This window comes from Ceratotherium simum, chromosome 19 (genome assembly GCF_057802395.1).
Source record: "Ceratotherium simum simum isolate JZ-2026a chromosome 19, ASM5780239v1, whole genome shotgun sequence".
NCBI lineage: Eukaryota > Metazoa > Chordata > Mammalia > Perissodactyla > Rhinocerotidae > Ceratotherium > Ceratotherium simum.
Window position 1 is genome coordinate 12,339,838 of NC_141918.1, and position 19,910 is coordinate 12,359,747.

The 19,910-nt window shown below is 36.3% G+C and overlaps 1 protein-coding gene across 1 annotated transcript in view; it reads left to right on the forward strand.

Annotated features, from left to right (window-relative positions):
* Nucleotides 1–19,369, forward strand: part of CFAP206 (cilia and flagella associated protein 206) — a 32,070-nt gene extending 12,701 nt beyond the window's left edge. Inside the window, exons 8-13 of the mRNA XM_087443739.1 lie at nucleotides 3,499–3,618; nucleotides 4,712–4,910; nucleotides 6,474–6,614; nucleotides 8,591–8,784; nucleotides 14,689–14,832; nucleotides 18,982–19,369. Of these exons, the coding sequence (XP_087299865.1) occupies nucleotides 3,499–3,618; nucleotides 4,712–4,910; nucleotides 6,474–6,614; nucleotides 8,591–8,784; nucleotides 14,689–14,832; nucleotides 18,982–19,212 (1,029 nt within the window). The 3' untranslated portion in view covers nucleotides 19,213–19,369. The remainder of the gene's footprint in view (nucleotides 1–3,498; nucleotides 3,619–4,711; nucleotides 4,911–6,473; nucleotides 6,615–8,590; nucleotides 8,785–14,688; nucleotides 14,833–18,981) is intronic.
* The last annotated feature ends 541 nt before the right edge of the window (nucleotides 19,370–19,910 follow it).

The following is a 19,910-nucleotide window of genomic DNA, read 5'->3' on the forward strand; positions in this document are numbered from 1 at the left end:
CTCTTAAGTGAAACTGCCTTTTTAAAAATTGAGATATAATTGACATATAACGTTAATTAGTTTCAGGTGTACAATATAATGATTTGGTATATGTATATATTGCAAAATGATCACTACAGTAAGTCTAGTTAACATCCTTCACCACACATAGTTACAAATTTTTTTTTCTTGTAATGAGACTTTTAAGATCTACTTTCTTAGCAACTTTCAAATATACAATGCAGTATTGTTAACTATAGTCACCATGCTGTACATTACATCCCAAGGACTTGTCTTATAACTTGAAGTTTGTACATTTTGACCGCCTTCACCTGTTTCACACACCCCCATCCCCTGCCTATTTCAACTACCAATCTGTTCTCTGTATCTATGAGCTCGGTTTTTAAAAACTGTTTTTAGATTCCTTATGTAAGTAAGATCATATGATGTTTGTCTTCTCTCTCTGACTTGTTTCACTTAGCATAATGCCCTCAAGGTGCATTCATGTTGTTGGAAATGGCAGGATTTCCTTCTTTTTTATGGCTGAATAATATTCCATTATATGTATATACCACATTTTCTTTATCCATTCATCTATTGATGGATACTTAGGTTGTTTCCATGTCTTGGCTATTGTAAATAACGCTGCAATGAACATGGGGGTGCAGATATCTTTTCTCATTAGTGTTTTCATTTCCTTTGGATAAATACCCAGAAGTGGAATTTCTGGGTCATATGGTAGTACCATTTTTAATTTTTTGAGGAACCTCCATACTGTTTTCTATAGTGGCTGCACCAGTTTCCATTCCCACCAACAGTGCACAAGTGTTCCCTTTTCTCCACTTCCTCGCCAAAACTTGTTATTTCTTGTCTTTTTGTGTATGTGTGTGAGGAAGATTAGCCCTGAGCTAACATCTGTTGCCAATCCTCCTCTTTTTGCTGAGGAAGATTGGCCCTGGGCTAACATCCGTGCCCATCTTCCTCTACTTTATATGTGGGACACTTGCCACAGCATGGCTTGATAAGCGGTGTGTAGGTCTGTGCCTGGGATCCAAACCTGTGAACCCCGGGCCACTGAAGAGGAGCACGAGAACTTAACCACTATGCCACCAGGCCGGCCCCTCTTGTCTTTTTGATATTAGCCATTCTCACAGGTGTGAAGTGATATCTCATTATGGTTTTGCTTTGCATTTCCCTGATGATTAGTGATGTTGAGCACTTTTTCATGTACCTCTTGGCTATCTGTTTGTCTTCTTTGGAAAAATATCTATTCAGATCCTCTGTCCACTTTTAGATTGTTTGTGTTTTTTTGCCATTGAATTGTATGGGTTCTTTATATATTTTGGACATTAACCCCTTATCAAATACTATATGATTTGCAAATATTTTCTTCCGTTCAGTAGGTTGCCTTTTTATTTTGTTGAATGTTTCCTTTGCTGTGCAGAAGCTTTCTAGTTTAATGTAATCTCATTTGTTTATTTTTGCTTTTGTTGCCTTTGCTTTTGGTGTCAAATCGAAAAAATCATCACCAAGACTGATGTCAAGGAGGTGACTGCCTAGTTTTCTTCTAGGAGTTTTATGGTTTCAGGTCTTATGTTCAAGTCTTTAATCCATTTTGAGTTGATTTTTGTGTATGGTGTAAGATAGTGATCCAGTTTCATTCTTTTACATGTGCCTGTCCAGTTTTTTCCAACACCATTTATTGAAGAGACTGTCCTTTTCCCCATTATATATTCTTTACTCCTTTGTCATAAATTAATTGACCTTATATGTGTGGGTTTATTTCTGGGCTCTCTATTCTATTTCATTGGTCTATGTGTCTGTTTTTATGCCAATACCATACTGTTTTGATTACTGTAGCTTTGTAATATCATTTGAAAACAGGAAGTGTGAAGTCATCAGCTTTGTTCTTCTTTCTCAGGATTGCTTTGGCTTTTCTGGGTCTTTTGTAGTTCCATACAAATTTTAGGATTGTTTGTTCTATTTCTTTGAAAAATGCCATTGCAGTTTTGATAGGGGTTGCACTGAATCCAGATTGCTTTGCCTAGTATGGACTTTTTAACAATATTAATTCTTCCAACCCGTGAGCAGGGCATATCTTGCCATTCGTTTGTGAGGACTAACTTTACAACTTAAATTCTACATAGTTGTAAACAAGTTCTTTTTGATAAAGTGTAAACAGAGTGATTACTCTAGGACATTATCAGAAAAAAATCAAGAAGTTCTGCATGCCTATCTGTGAATGGCCCCTGCAAACATAGCTTGGGGGAAGAGGTCTAGAGTATCTTCAGTTATAGGTTTTAATAAGTGTTATGTGTTGAATGTAACTTTTACTTTGGAGAACATATGCAGATTTATTTCTGTTTCTTGCTGTTGCACAAATCTAAAAAGACTGCATTTTCATATTTGATTCCTAAAATAAAACTAACAAGAGGGAAAAATAGTCTGTGGGTAGACAAGAGACCTACTAGATAGGATAGATAATATTGTATGGAAGAGTAAAGCAAGAGGAGGGAAGATGCTTAAAGAGTAGAATGGGTAAGATTAAAACAGGATGCACATTGAATAAAAAATTTTTTAATTGAAATACAGTAATAATATTTTCTAGTTCTTATAAATTAATTATTTTTGTCATTTAAAAGTAGTCTAGTAAAGCACACAGATATCTGAGAACTCAAAGGCACTTTTTTTCTCTTCAAATAAATGTCACTCTTTTATACTGTACCAATAAACCTGTACCACTGCCATTTCTGGCCACATCTTAGGCAGTGCATATAGTAGGTAAGAGCAGGGCTCTGGGCTCAGATGGTCTGGGGTAGAACCATTCTACCCCTTATTAGCTGTATATCCTTGGGCAATTTACTTACCTTCTATACCTTGGTTTTCTTATTTGTACTTATCCCTTTTTATACTTGTATTTCGTATGGTGCTTAGCACATAGAATAAATATTAGTAATTATTTCAGATTTGGCATTTAGCACTTTACTTTCAGATTACAATTGTTGTATCAGAAATATGCTTTTTCCAATGCTTTGTTTTTAAGATTTTCTTCATTTTTTTGTTGATATAATAGTTTGTAACATAGCGAAATTTTAGTCGTACATTAGATTTTCTTCATTTTTGAATGTAATTTTTAAAAATCTTGGTATCAAAATAGTTTTCAAAGGAACACTTCATTAATTTTATCATTGAGGAATGGGAAAATAACAGCTATACAAAGCTGTGTCATAGGATCCACTTCTTGGGAATGCAATTATACTGGATATCAAAGAATACCTGTAAACATTTGAGAAAAATTATAGCCATTGTATTTCAAAAGATTCATCCATCCAACAAATACTTCAAGCACCATCCATATGTCGGTACTGTTCTTGGTGCTGGGGATACCATGCAGAGCAGAATCTCTGCTCTCACTGAGCTGACCTTAAGGGGATGTGGGGGGGCAGGTAGAGTTACAACACATATGATTTTTGTAGTGAAATTATAAAAATATTAATGCAAATTATGTTATCTTCACAGTCGGATATAATTACTTGTGCTCAAGAAGTGGAAATAATGGTAAAGCAGTTAGGAGCCCAGCTGGAACAATTAAAAATGACTGTGAAATCAAAGACGGCTGTCCCAACATCACAAGTCTTTGTAAGTATTTGTCAACTTTGACCTTTTTTAAGGGAAAGTATACTTTTGAGTTCTATAAAATGGAATAGGAAGTAATTAGAATTATTTATTAATTAATTATTACTTACTAAAAATGTAGTATTAGTTTTATACAAGCTGATCCTGTTCTTTATGCTTATTTTATAGTAATAGTATGCTATAAGTTGGATGAGAGGATTCCTTTGGTAAGCGATTGCTACTAAAATGTTGGCTATTGGCAGCAAAAATAATCCATAGTGCAGTGTTGAAAATGTGTTCACAGTAGCCAGTTAGAAATTACCTCCAGCAAAAAGGTGATATAACTTGTGACCTTTCTGCAAAGATAGATAATAATCACTTTGTTTACCAGGCCTATACTTATACTGACTTTCTTATTATCTGCACCACTTTATGGGCAAATCTGGTAGCCCCGAAGAGGTATAAGATGCACATGCAGTATTTTATAGGGCATTTTGAGGCTCTGATAATTTTCTGTAACCATTCCAAATATTTCGTTTTAAAAACCGAGAAACAAAAGGCTAAGTTGTTTCATTTATAAGTAGGGCCTGATTAATTTTTTTTGTTTGTTCTATAAGTCAGTCACCTTTAATATGAATAAAAAACATTTATCTCACTGACCAAAAGTCTTTAACCTGCAGCTCACAAGACATGCCCCAAGATATGTCTCTACACTTTCCAGATTCTTTTGAATCAAGATTGAGCCAAGCAAATCTAATTATAATGAGTCATATTAGCTTTTTTTAAAAATGAAGGTATTTTCTCCTTGACCTTTTGAGGTGGAGCATCCATAAATCTTTCACTTTAGGTGATCAAGTGTGTTTGGCTTTTTTGAGTAAATTAACTTTATGACAATCATACCAAAATAAAATGCTTTGTTTCAGATACAAGTTTATTTTCTCATAATTTATGAGTCCAATTTCTATCTGGATTCTATTGTCTAACTTCATGAGACTTGCACTTGTCTTAAGGAAGAATTAATTTCTTTACAAATGAAAAGTTGTATTTATTTTTAAGAGTACAATGACTTATAGTTTTATTAAAGTTACAGTTTGAACTTTTTTTTTCTCTTCCTCAGCCCATCTTCATTGCACTTTCCAATCTGTGGACCAGCTTTCAGGATGAAACTGTTTTGATTAGTGTCCTCAGTAATTTAACTACTCACCTTGAGCCATTTCTGGGTGCTCATGAGCTACTCTTTCCTGAGAAAGTACTGCAAGATCTTCTTGATGGTGTGACTGTGAAAACTGATGTGTGTAGAATGAAAGAACATATGGGTAACAGAAATCATCCACTATTTCTTCTTCCTTTTAAAATTACATTTAGAATAAAGTCACTCTTTTGTTTTAATGTTTTCATGTTATATCTTTCTGATCAAGTATTGAACATCTTTTTTGATTATGAGTACTAATGTTCATTATAGAAAATGTGGGAAACAAAAAATATATAAACTGAATATTTTCCTATCCAGCAATAACCATTTTTAATGTTATTGTTAGTGTTTTGGTTAACAATGATTTTCTGTGGTTTTGTGTTTCTGTTATAGTCTTAATGATTTTATTATTGACTTTTAGTAAAAAAGGATATTAATCCTTGCTATGTTTTTTGCAAATAAATAAAGCTCCATTTCTTTGAAATTATATTTGCCGTGTATCTACCTCAGACTGAGGTTGAAATTTATAAATAAATAAATTTTATGCCTGTAAAATTGAGCTTATTTTAGGCTCTTTAAGAGATGCATTGATTCTTATAGAAAGGCTGTCTTTATCAATAACCTTCTTTTTACTTTTTTGGTCTTTTCGGTTTTAAAGAACTTAAAATTCATGAGAAATGCCAAAATACAGGTTGGGTCTTGAGTTGTTGCCTAAAAAACAAAGTTTTTCCAGAAAATGAAATTAGATAGTTTACTTTCTAAATTTCCTTTTCAAATTTGATTTTTATAAAAGTGGAAAACAAAAATGTAGCTTTAATTTCCATTCTTAGACTAGTAGCATACATAAAATCTGAAACAAATCAAAGAGACTCAAAAACATCCTTCCAGTTAAAGTTTTTCCTACTCATTTTATTTTATTAAAACAGCATATCTAAATAGATAGTAAACTCAACCATATCGGCAAGACAGCTTACTTGCACCCAATTTAGACGTGTCATTTCCCACCATACGTCAAAATTTTTTATTCACTAGAACACTGTTTATCAAGTTACTGCTCCAGTGAATTGGGAGACCCAATGTTCTTTTGAAATAATTTAATTTATACTTGCCACATCTCATCACTGTTTGGGGCTTTCAGGCGTATCAGTTAAAAAGAAGGAAGGTTTGTCTTCTCCAAATTATGCATTTACTTCTAGTTGTGGCCACAAAGTCATTGTGTATCTGCTTTTTGGATATAGAGCCAGGCAAAGAAATGTAGGTAGGATTGCAAAAACTGAGAACCTCAGGGATCAATGTTTTATAAATACATGTTTTATTTGTGTAAAAAAATTTAGTCAATTTGATCATCAAATGTAAATAGGTAAACGAACCAACACTTCTAAGAATTTTTTTAAAGTGTGAAGCGCAAAAATTGTACATATTGTTATTAAAATTAGGTTACTAAGAGATATTTCCGTGACTCTTTCTGCTCAGAACATTCTCAACTGTTTCAAGAAGCAATAGTGTTAGTATATAAGCAACATATTCAAAGTATTTTGCCACCTAGTATAAAGAGCTACGCCATCTTGAATGAACTTGATCTGTATTTATTTTAGTTATATAACAGCCAGTCTCTTCTGCTTATCTCCTTGGGTTGTTTACTCGTCTCATTGAATAAAGTTTGTCTTGTTCTCCTCTTTCATTTCAGAAGATAGAGTACATCCGGCGGATTTCAGAAAAGTAGAATGGCTTTTCCCAGAAACAACAGCAAATTTTGACAAGTTGTTAATTCAGTATCGGGGATTTTGTGCTTACACATTTGCTGCAACAGATGGTCTTCTCCTTCCAGGTATAGGATTGGAAATAATATTACCCCCCCTTCCCCAATTTTTTCTTTAAATGAAGTGCTGTCATTATCACTTACTTATTCACTTTTTACAACTTTATGGGATCTGATGGTGAACAAAGAAAGGAGCTACAAAGATGATCCAGACAAAGTCTTCATGTTTGAAGTGCTCACAGTATAATCTGGTAGACTGACATAAACAAGAAATTATAGCACAAGTGATAAGTGATGGAATGTGTGTATAATGAAATATGGATGGTACAATTCATAAAAGAAGGATGACTCATATGCCCAGTGAAGGATTCCAGAAATGTTACATGGCATTACTAAAATATATCATCTTCCAAAGTAATTACTTGAAAGAGCAACACTAATTTGACTGATATTTTTATTAAAAAATATCTTTGTCACTTTATGGTTACATTCCATGAACATAGATCAGGGTTTCTGTGTAAGTCAGATACCTCTAAGGAAATGGCCAATATTTTATCAAGTACAATTTTTCTATGATGCATATATTACTAGAGTGTCTCCAAAACAAAAAGTAAATCAGAAATTGAGATGAAGGTAGCATGGGAGGTAGCATGATGTGGTGAAAAAGCTTTGGGCTAAGATTCAGGAGAGCCTTGTTTCCAGTCCCAGTTGTACCTGGGAACTGAGTGAACTTAGTAACCTTCAGCAAATCTCATGCCTTCTGTGGACCTCAGTTTCCGTGTCAGGAAAAGGAGAAGGACCAACCAGGAGGTCTGTTTGGTCCCTTCCAGCTTCCTCTAACTATGATTCTAAGAAAAAGAGAGAAATAGAAAAGTAGAAGGGCTTGTGGGGCTATGGGTTTCAGAATCTTCTCTGAATAAGCTCGTCCTGACTACTTTTATTTCTGTTTCCTACATTATTTCCACTTACTACATCATTTTCTGGGCAGCAGCAACCTGGACTACCTCAGAGGAATTCTGTAGGACATCCCTCCTTCCACGTGGGACAGCAGACCACATGGCTTAAATCCCATGGTGATACTGTGCCTTACCAGTCAGGGTCCTTTCCAGACGACTTCCCTGACCATATTGCCTGTCACTCTTTCCCTTGCTCACTACTCCAGCCCTGCTGGCCTTCTTGCTGTTCTTGAACATTCCAAGCCCATTTTCACCTCAGAGCTTTTTCGCTTGCTCTTCCCTTCCCTTGGGAAGTTCTGTCCCCTAGACAGCTACATACCCTGCTCCCTCATGTTATTCAGCCTTCCCTGGTCAATGAATTTAAATATCAGCCTCACCCTTCTTCCTTTTACTGTGTGTTTAACCTGCTTTATTTTTAATATTTTTTCTGGAGCGCTGATCGCTTTCTGGCCTGTGGTATATTTGTTGATTTGTTGAGAGCAGGGACTTTGTTTTCTTCTATATCCTCAGTGCCAAGAAGAGAGTCAATAAATATTTGTTGAATAAATAAATAAGACAGTATTACTATTTCCTATATAATTCCCACAAACTACGTATATATTTAATAATCCATATTTTATGTAGTATCTTTTCACAGTGGGAAATACTTTCTAACGTGCAAATATGCATTTTGGAAAAGACGTCCCAGTTTTGTAGTTCCTACAGAATTATTTTTAAAACAATGCTTATGGTAGTTGGTTTAGTTCAAAGAGATTTGAAAAACCAGCCTGATAACTAAGTGGTTTCTCATAAAAGATTTGTAAACACCTTTTTTTTTGTATTTGTAAACATCTGGATAGTGAAATATTTTTATATAAAATCATACTTTAAAATTTAAAAATATATAAAATTAATTTAATATGAATTTCACATAAAATATAATTTAAGAAAATATATAATTTAAAATTGTTAATTGTAACATTTTAGCCAAATTTAAAAAGTGATATGTTAAAAATGGAGTATATATAGGGAATGGTTCTATGGATATATTACAAACATAGACTCACTTAATATTTCATATCTAATTCAATTCCTTTTCTTAATTTTCAGGAAATCCAGCAATTGGAATTTTGAAATATAAAGAAAAGTATTACACTTTCAATTCCAGAGATGCTGCATATTCATTTGCAGAAAATCCTGAAAATTACATTGATTTAATTAGAGAAAAAGCCAAAAAAAATGCAGAATTAATTCAGCTACTGGAACTTCATCAACAGTTGGAAACCCTCATTCCGTATTCTCAGGTAAGCAGGGTTGGGATTTTAAGAATTTATGACATTTAAAAGATAGTTAATTAGGGGCCAAACAAGTGGCATAGCAGTTAAATTTGCATGCTCCGCTTCGGCAGCCCAGGGTTCACAGGTTCAGATCCTGGGCACGGACCTGCATACCGCTTATCAAGCCATGCTGTGGCAGCATCCCATATAAAGAAGAGAAAGATGGGCACGGATGTTAGCCCAGGGCCAATCTTTCTCAGCAAAAAAGAGGAGGATAGGCAACAGATGTTAGCTCAGGGCTAATCTTCCTCAAAACACAAAAAGTATAGTTAATTAAAATTGTATTTTGTTGTAGAACGGTTCCCAAGTCCAGGCAGAGACAGGGTCAGAGGAGGCCTTTTGAGGTTATCTGAAAGGGATTCACATCTGAAGATGGAAACTAATGAAATCCACAAAGAATAATGAAAACAAGATAAGGAGTCAAATTGATGAATTAGGCTGGAAAAATCTGAAAGAGAAAGACTACATTTAGATAAATAATTGAAACTCCAGTATTTTCCTTATCTAAAATTGAAGGCACTTAGCACAGATAACACAGGTGATAACTTATACTCAGAGTTGTAAAATAATTTAACAAGTTTAAATTGCAATAGTCTGAAAGGCCTCAGAATGGATCTGAAGGTGTGCCTATTCATTAATTCATTGAGCAGATATTTACAGAACCACTTCCTGTGTGCCAGGCACCATTCTTGGCATGGAGGATTTAGCAGTGAACAAAATAGATAAAAATCCCTGCTTGCATGGGGCTCACATTCTACTGCTGTATATCCTTTTTGTTTTCTTCCTCTTTGTCTCTCATTTTTATTGTTCACCTTTTAATTGCTCTTTCTGTCTCTTCTCTCTCTTGTTCAGTTCCTCTCTTTCAAACTCACTAAAATAAAACCCTGAAATACATGGTTTAAATGTTTGTGTTTTGTTACTTTTATCAACACTTTGACCATGAAGCAGGTGGGTTTGAGTATGACTGACCAGGTCGGCAGGGATCCAAGCAGTGACTGGTAAGAGGACGGTCTGTCTGGTGACAGTGAGGCACAGAGGTAGTCTGAACACTTGGGCAGGAAGACTGGGATCAAGTGAAGGACAGAGTGGTTGGAGGGGACAGCTGGGGCAGTCAGCACCCTGGACAGCTCAGCCAGTGCTCTTGTTCTGACATGGTGCCACCCGTCTGCTGATGTCACGCTCTAGCTGCCCTGTTGGATGAGGCAATTCTCCAGAGCGTTCTAGGTTCCTCCTGTTGTGGAGAGAGATTGGTCTGTTTAGTATGTGGGCCAATGGTAGGCCTAAAACTTCTGGCTCAACTGACAGGTTACTGTCAAAATGGTTGGACCAATTTAACTCCAGTCCTTGAGACTTGTCACTTACTCATAATCCTGCTAGCACTTGCTGTTCCCTGGGTTTATAATTTTTGTCAATGTGATGAATTTAAAATGGAATCTCATGATTGTTTTGGTGTACATTTTTCTGATAGTGAAGTTCAGCATGTCTTCTTACATTTATTACTCATTCAAGTTTACCTTTCGATACATTGGCTGCTCATAACTTTTGCCAGTTTTGTTTCCTGAGCTACTCTTTCAGTCTTTAACTTGTTGATTGGCAGGAGTTCCTTATCAATTTATGAGTATTAATCCTTTATCAATTATAAAATGTGCAAATGTCTTTTCCCAGTCTGTCACCTCTCTCTCAGCTTTGTCAGTTGAATCCTTCATTGAAGACATATCTTTAATTTAAGTAGTCATAGCTATTAATTTTTCCCTTTAAAGATTAGGAAGTTTTGTTTTAGAAATCCTTCACTGTCTTAAGGTTGTTCATTTACATTTTCTTTTGTTTTAATTTATTATTCACATTTAGGTCATTAGTCCACTGGAGATAACAAAGAGTTCTAATTTTATTTTTCTTCATGTAGTGAGTCAGTTTTCCTAACATCATTTACTAATAATGTATGATTTTTCTACTAAATATGATGCCACCTCCATTGTATTAACAGTTCTCATATGAAATGGGTTTGTTTCTAAGCTGTTGATTCTGTTCTACTGGCCTATTTGTCTGTCTCTACGCTGACACCATACTGTTTTTTTGTTTTGTTTGGTCTTTTTTTTTTTTGGTGAGGAAGATTGGCCCTGAGCTAACGTCTGTTGCGAATCTTCCTCTTTTTGCTGAGGAAGATTGGCCCTGAGATAACATCCATGCCCATCCTCTTCTATTTTGTACATGGGATGCTGCCACAGCATGGCTTGATGAGTGGTGCGTACATCCGCACCCAGGATCTGAACCTGTGAACCCTCGCCTGCTGAAATGGAAGGCGCAAACTTGACCACTACGCCACCAGGCCAGCCCCGACACCATACTGTTTTAATACTATTGCTTTGTAATATATTTTATTATCTGATAGGGCAAGCCCTTCCCTTTGCTTTTTATTTTTTCAAAATTGTCTTAGATATTCATGTATGAATCTTTATATGTCCATGTAAATTTCTTAATAACTTTGCCAAATTCCCCAAAAAATCTTCCTAAGACTTTAGCTGGATGCATTAAAATAATAAAATAATTTGTGGGGGAATTTAAATGTTTATTATATTGGGTTGTCCCATCCATAAAAAGTACCAATTGCTTAGGTTTTTTTTTTTTTTACCATTAGTAGTTTCATTAATTATGCCTTAATAAAACTTAATAGTTTTAGTTATATTTTATATTCTGCTTACTTCTAAAGCAGTATGTGAGATGGCTTTTTTTTTTTTTTTTTTTTTGTGAGGAGATAGCCCCGAGCTAACATCTGCCAATCCTCTTCTTTTTTCTGAGGAAGACTGGCCCTGGGCTAACATCCATGCCCATCTTTCTCTACTTTATATGGGACGCTGCCACAGCACGGCTTGACAAGCAGTGCGTCAGTGCGCACCCAGGATCCGAACCGGCGAACCCCCGGCCGCCGCAGCGGAGCGCGCGCACGTAACTGCTTGCGCCACCAGGCCAGCCCCAAGATGGCTTTTTTTTAAAAAGCACTTATATATCAATTCTGATAAAATAAAACTAAAAGGCTGAAAAGAAAAAACTAAATGGGGGAAGTATGTCCCACTCATTTTAAATAAATAAATGTAACTTTTAATTGTAAAATATTTATACAAGCCAAAGGGTATATAAGATGTGTCACTGTATAAAAATAACAAAAAACAAACACCCATGTGTCTATCTCTTATAACAAGAAAATTATCTCTTAACTCTCCCTCTGGACCCTTTTCCAATCTCACTCTTTTCTCTTCCCCACAGCAGTAACTACTTTATGAATTTGTTGTTATTCATTCCTTGTCTTCTTAGTTTTTGCCATTCATGTATGTATTCCTGAACAATATGTTTCTGTGAAATGACTATATCTTTTGCCAAATTTTCTATTGGATTATATGTCTTTTTCTTATTGATTTGTAGGAGGTGTTTTTTCAAAAACACACTTTTGATATTAATTCTTTGTCAGATATATATTTTACAGATATGTTCCCCCAGTTTGTGGCTTATCTTTTCATTCTTTTTGTGGTGTCTTGACAAACAAAAGTTTTTCATTTTAATGTGTCACATCATTCTTTTTCTTCATGTCTTGAACTTTTATGTCTTGTTTAAGAAATCCTCATGTATCCTTAGATCATAAAAATATTCTCCTATGTTGTTTTTTTAAAAATATGGATTTGCCTTTCACACTCGAGTCTTTAGTCCACTTGGATTTGATTTTTGTGTCTGGTGGGAGTGAAGATCCAATTTTAATTTTTTCCCATTTGAGTAGCAAATTGTCCCAGACCATTTGTTCAATAGTCTCTCCTTTCCTTACTGAGCTACAGTGTCTTACATGCATGGGCTTATTTTCCAGGCTCTCTATTCTGTTAAATTATTCAATTTTTACAAAATTCCTGTACCTTTATCTTATAAAGCTATAGTAAGATAAATAAGTCTTTATAAAGCTATGGTAAGATAAATAAGATAAATAAGCTTTATAGTAAGTCTTGCTATCTGGTAGAGTAAGTTCTCCCACCCTTCTCTAAAGAATCTTGACTATACTTGACTCTCTGCTTTCCATATAAATTTGAGAATTACGTTGTCAAATTCCATAAAAAATCTTGAAGGGATTATGAATTTGCATGTCTATAGACAAGAATTGTTTGGCTTTGCTACCACTTATTTATAGAGCTGTAACAGAGTTCAAATACAATGAGGCCCGGCCCTGTGGCTTAGCGGTTAAGTGCGTGCGCTCCACTACTGGCGGCCCGGTTCGGATCCCGGGGGCACACCGACGCACCGCTTCTCCGGCCATGCTGAGGCCGCGTCCCACATACAGCAACTAGAAGGATGTGCAACTATGACATACAACTATCTACTAGGGCTTTGGGGGGGGGGGGAAAAAAAGGAGGAGGATTGGCAATAGATGTTAGCTCAGAGCCGGTCTTCCTCAGCAAAAAGAGGAGGATTAGCACAGATGTTAGCTCAGGGCTGATCTTCCTCACACACAAAAAAAAAAGACAATGAAAGGCTAAAATCAGATAAGCAGAAAGGTGTCTAGGCAATGCATAGTTTTCCATTAAAGAACAATTTTCCCCTACATATCTGGTCTTTTTTTTTTTTTTTGAAGCCTTATACCCTTTATTCAGTTTCCAACAATAGAAACATCACAAACAGAATATTGATACAATCAAGATATAGAACATTTCCATCACCACAAAGATCCCTCATGTTGCCCCTTTATAGCCACACCCATTTCTCTCCCACCCCACCCTCTCCCCTGGCAACTACTAATCTGTTCTCCATTTCTAGAATTTTGTCATTTCTAGAATGTTATATAAATGGAATCATGCAATACGTAACCTTTTGAGATTGGCTTTTTGAACTCAGCATACGTCTGAGTGTATCAATAGTTTGTTGCTTTTTACTGCTTAGTAGTATTTCATAGTATGAATGTACCACAACATATCTGGTCTTGTTTTTCCCTTTCTTTCTGTGTATTTAATCCTCAGCTGTTCTTCAGTGACCTTCAATACCTATGGAAGCCAGTTTTCTCCCTCCACATTTCAATGCTATAGTCCTTATAATTATTTACTTGCCATTTACATGTATTGTATAATATTGTTAATTATCTTTTCAGCATGTTTTTATCTAGCCAACTATATCATGAGATCATTCTGAAGGCAACAGTGATGTCTTATGTTAAATGGTAGGCACTCACTGATTATCTATTGCTTGATTTGGGGGAAGAAGTTAATCTCTTCTCCCTTCTCTTTCTACGACCCCGAGTTCCTTAAACCTCTACCACCCCCTCCAGCAAATTCATATCCAGCATAATTATATCTTGTTTAGCATGGAATTACTGAATACTTAATATTTGAATAGTGGGGCTTCTGGGTGACCCAGCAGAAAGTCAACATATTAAACTAAAACAAAATCACTTTGGATAATAATTTGCTGTGTATGCATAGTTTGAGTTTAAGATGTATCCTAAAGATGTTCCAATACTTTAAACAAATGTGACTTATACCTGATATTTAATAGCTATTTTAAACTTCAATCTATTTCCAACAAAGTATTCACTTGTGCTACCAATTGTGAAAATCGGAGAGGGGCATTTGACTTGGGCATGAGTGATGTTAGATTTTCCCCTTTCAAAATACACTTCCTACACTAAGTTCACAAAATCAGGCACAAAGCTATAATGCCCAGGAAAATAGTTAGATTTATCTCGCTAACTATGAGCTTATTTTCTCTGCTGGTATTTATAGGTGTATTCCGTGTTCAAAAATTCTTGTTTTTCTAATCTTTTGTCAGTTTTAGCTAAATATTTTAGTTATCTGTAAATAATTTTTATTTTTTACAAATATTAATTACAAAACTCCATTTCTTTAGATGAAAGATGTTGACAAACATTATATAAAACCAATTACAAAGTGTGAAAGTGGCACACAGACGGATACACACATATTGCCACCAACAATTGTGAGATCATATGAGTGGAATGAATGGGAATTAAGAAGAAAAGCTATAAAATTGGTTTGTAACAGTATTTTCTAAAATTATTTATAGGTTTGGAAATTTTAATGTGTTGTTACTCATAGAGTTGGTAAGTTAAATTATTTATATAAAATAATGAATTGTACAGAGTTCTTTGCTAACATATAAATAATTCGTATAATTTATAATTTGCCAGCTTTACATTGTAAGATTGTCTTCTAATTTTAAGCATATGTAGAAATACAGAAGCATGAAACTATTCTCAAATTATACCAGCCAGTATAGAACAATGATAGTTGTGCACACTCTATCTCTATTGATCTATATAACAGTTTTAATCTATTGTGCTAATCTGACGTGCTAATATTTAAAGCACTCGCAACTATTTCTAATCATTTAAAGTATACCTTTGTTTTTTGGACTTTTTTTGAGGAAAAGAATGTTACCTTTGTTATATCACACATACTGTCCCCTCTTATTGTCAATATGTTCTCCCCAGACACTTGGATCTCTTGTCCTTCTGATTCTCAGTCACCTTGATCACAATAGGTGCCTACCCTTAGAGGCTGTCTTTGAAATTCTCTTTCCTGTCCAACTCAGTGGAATTCCCCTCACTCATCCTTTTTATAGTATCTTGTCATTTTAAACAACAAATATTTGTAGTATGAAGGAAACAAACTCTTTTTATAGCTATAGCCTTTTCTTAGTATGTTTTATCCATCTCTTTAACTGAAATCAGGTGTGGAAATAAACGAAGACTACCCAAATGAGAACAGAGGCTGTTTATTCAGAGCTTGCTATAGCAGGGGAGTTAGCCACCATCACTTGCGTTTGGCAGAGACTCAGAGGCAGACAGGGGAGTGGGAAAGCTTTACAGTGAAAAGGGGAAGGCTTCAGGTGTCCTCTGATGGGAGGCTGTTGACCTGGAGAAACTGGAGGCGGGCTAACTTGAACCAGGGCATCTTATGTGATCGGTTTGATGAGCATATTTGACTTGCTCTGGTTGGTCCTGAGTTGGAAGGTGGGGCAGCAAAAAAATAGGGAAGCCGGCCAATTCCTGACTGTTCTGGGCCGATTGCTATAGCTAGAGGCTGTGGATCCGAGTTCTGTTGTCATATTAGGTCTATCCTTTGTCCATTTGTATATTCAGTCTCTCACAGGCTTTTTACTAACCACATCATTGCCCTGCCACTCTCTCTGATGGCAGCTCTTCAGCCCCCTGATTTCCTGGGATGAGGAAGCTTCAGCTTCCCAGTATATCTTCCAGACCATTGTTCCATTAACATTCCTATCAGTTACTCTTCTATATTTCCTGAAGCTCCATCCCCATATTCTTTTCTATTATCTACTAAACTCACTTGAGCTCCTCGGATACGTACTGGGTAACATATACATCCCACCACAGTCATGTGCCACATAACAATGTTTCGGTCAATGACAGACCGCATATACAGTGGTGGTCCCATAAGATTATAAAGGAAATGAAAAATTCCTCTTGCCTAGTGATGTTGTAGCCATTGTAATGTCATAGCACAATGCATTACTCACGTGTTCGTGGTGATGCTGGTGTCAGCAAACCTTCAAGTTCTTCAGGAGGTGTTCCAGAAGAAAGCATTGTCATCATAGGAGATGACAGCTCCATGCGTGTTACTGCCCCTGAAGACCTTCCAGTGGGACAAGATGTGGAGGTGGAAGACAGTGATATTGATGATCCTGACCCTGTGCAGGCCTAGGCTAATATGTGTTTGTGTCTTAGTTTTTACCAAAAAAATGCTTTAAAACGTTTAAAAGTAAAAAAGTAAAATTTTAAAAATAGAAAAAGATCATAGAATAAGGATATAAAGAAAAAATATTTTTGTACAGCTGTACAATGTGTTTGTGTTTTAAGCTAAGTGTCATTACAAAAGAGTCAACAAGTTAAAAAAATTAAAAAGTTTATAAAGTAAAAAAGTTATAGTAAGCTAAGGTTAATTTATTATTGAAGAAAGAAAAATATTTTCTTATAAATTTAGTGTAGCCTAAGTGTCCAGTGTTTATAAAGTCTACAGGAGTGTACAGTCCTCTCCTAGACCTTCACATTCACTCACCACTCACTCACTGACTCACCCGGAGCAACTCCCAGTCCTGCAGGCTCCATTCATGGTAAGTGCCCTATACAGGTGTACCATCTTCTTATCTTCTATACCATATTTTTACTGTACCTTTTCTATGTATAGATATGTTTAGATATACAAATACCTACCACTGTGTTACAGTTGCCTGTGGTACTCAGTACAGTAACATGCTGTACAGGTCTGTAGCTTAGGAGCAATAGGCTAGACCATCATATAGGCTAGGTGTGTAGTCGGCTATACCATATAGGTTTGTGTAAGTACACTCTCTGATGTTCGCACAACAATGAAATCACCTAACGATGCATTTCTCAGAACGTATCCCTGTCATTAAGTGACAGTGACTGGTACTTTGTTCTTCAGGAATTAATAGTCTAGCAAGTGACATTGATACACTAAAAATATTTCAGTACCTCTTGGTAAGTGGTATATAGCAGTTGACTTAGGTGACGTTTTAAGTTGCTCTTGAGATACAAATAGGCAAAGGAGAAGAGGGGACTGATGCTTGGATAGGATGTGAGAGGGGAAGGTGACAGCATCAGTCTGGACTGGAAATGTTAAGAGAATGGGGTATTCTGTGGGGCTGCACTTCATACTGACTGAGCCCTCTCTTCTCATTCCTCAACCTTAACTTCATTCTGATTCCCACCTGAGACCTAATTATCCCCTGGAATTGCCTCATGTTGAATGCCAACTCCCCACCTGTTACCAACACAACCTGCTGCTTTGAAAGTGTCTCAGAGGAGGAACGGCAAGGTCAGAGTTTATTGAGAATTTGAAGTTTGGTTGAAGGCAGGTCTTTCAATGCCAGGGGTAGGTCAGGGAGTGAGATGGAGGCTTGAATTGGATTGGGTAAAAATCATGAAAAAGCAGTCCAGCACTGATAGGAATAAAAAGGTGAAGATTTAGGAGGCAAGAGATGCCAAGAATCTTAGGGCTTAACCTGTGTGTTGATGCTTACTACTGAAGAGTTGATGCATCTTTTAGGATGTTCTGTAATGAGCAATCAAGTTATTTGCTTTGGCAAGAGTCTCTTGGAATAGTAAAATGATGCTAATGAAGACAAGGGAGTAGTAAAGTCCTGTCAGTGTAGACAGTAAGTTGTGGGAGGGGTGGTGGGGGGAAGTAGTTTCGGTTCTCAGTCACCTAGTATCTCAAAATCTGAAATGTTTCCTCAAATCTCAGATCTCTCCTTCGTAATTCACATGCTCTAACGCCTTCTGAGTTTTTTCTTGGACTTCACCATAACTTCAGTAACTCCTCTTCTTTTTATCAGCTCCTCCTTGCTTCCCAGCCTGAGTAATCTGTTTAACTTCATGTTCACTAGCAGTCCATAAAAGAAGTCAGCAAAATGTAGAATAATGTAAAATATAATCTGAAAACATTAGAACTTTTTATATTAAAAGTTTTGGGTGAAGCCCTTTTAAAAAAGACAATGGAAATCTTAAATTTTTGTCTTTTAAAAAAACAAACCAGGGGCCGGCCGGGTGGCGCAAGTGGTTAAGTGCGCGTGCTCCGATGCGGCAGCCCGGGGTTCGCCGGTTTGGATCCTGGGCGCGTAGGGACGCCCCGCTTGTCAGGCCATGCTGTGGCGGCATCCCATATAAAGTGGAGGAAGACGGGCACGGATGTTAGCCCAGGGCCAATCTTCCTCAGAAAAAAGAGGAGGATTGGCATCAGATGTTAGCTCAGGGCTGATCTTCAACAACAACAACAACAACAACAACAACAACAACAACAACAAACCAAGTATGGTTGAAAAATCCAAGTTGTATGAATGTCAAAGTATAACAGTGGAGGAATTAGAAGATTAGATTAACAAATAATTGAGCTCACTGTAAGTCTGAATCTGTATGTTCTTTCTTTGGATCCATTTTCAACATTTTATATATTTTCCTACTTTTTGGCAAAGGATATTCATTTTCTATTATGTTCTAGATTTTCTAATGTTCTAATGTTTTGTAGGAAAATGCTATGCTGTAGGACTAATTTATTTGTGGATCAGGAAAAAAGGTTAGGCAGACATGATTTATTCTTTAGAAAAATGTTAATTCCTGTGTATTCTCTTTCTGCTTAGGCCAATTTGCGTCAGAAAGTTACTCACTCGGTACAAACTGATCTTAGTCACATGAGAAGAGAAAATTGTTCACAGGTGTACTCTTCAAAGGATGCCAGCACGCAGTCTACAAGGGAAGGCAGCACCAGAGTGCCCAGGCCCCAGATTTACATAGCTGGTCTCCGGGGGGGCCCGACTAAAACCACCCATGGGGTCAAGGTGAACTTAACTAGAGCTGTTGATGAAACCTAATTAGAGACCATAATTTTTAAAGTAGTGTCACCACATTATGAACAATGGCAAGTAGTTAAAAGTATCTTTGCATCCATGAAAATGTTAACTTTGTGGGGCTGGCACAGTCATTGGTTGTGTGACTGTTTTTTGGATTCTCACTTATATTCACCGTCAAACTGCTACAAAAAACTAAAAATTGTTTTCTGTAACACATTTTTCATTCTATTAAAATTGAAAAATAAAACTCTGTCCATTCATCTTTTATTTGTTACAAAGAGTTGGGCAGCATTAAGGCTGAAATTATGACGCTATCTGGAAATTTTACATAAAATCTGGATTTCTGGCCCCTTGAAAAAAATCAGAATACCTGGCAACACTTGGCTAGCATTCCTGTATGTAGCAGCTGTGCCCTTTAATAGGACAGGCACTCCCAGTTCCAAGTCCTGCTGCCTTACAGGCCCCCACTCCTCTCCTGCGCCTTATTTGCCTGACCCCATAGGCAGTTGTGTTTAGGGACCTTGTGAATGACTGACAGCTAAATTTTAGAGCTGTGTTTTTATTACTGTCTTACATACTTCTAATACCAACTCATAGGTAATAAAAGCTCCGAGGTGGAGGGACTGTTAAACCTGCTTTACTAACTGGGGGGTTATTTGTATTTTGCATATTTTTTCTGCCCAAGTGACTTTTACTAAGGTGTTTGTATATAATTTGTT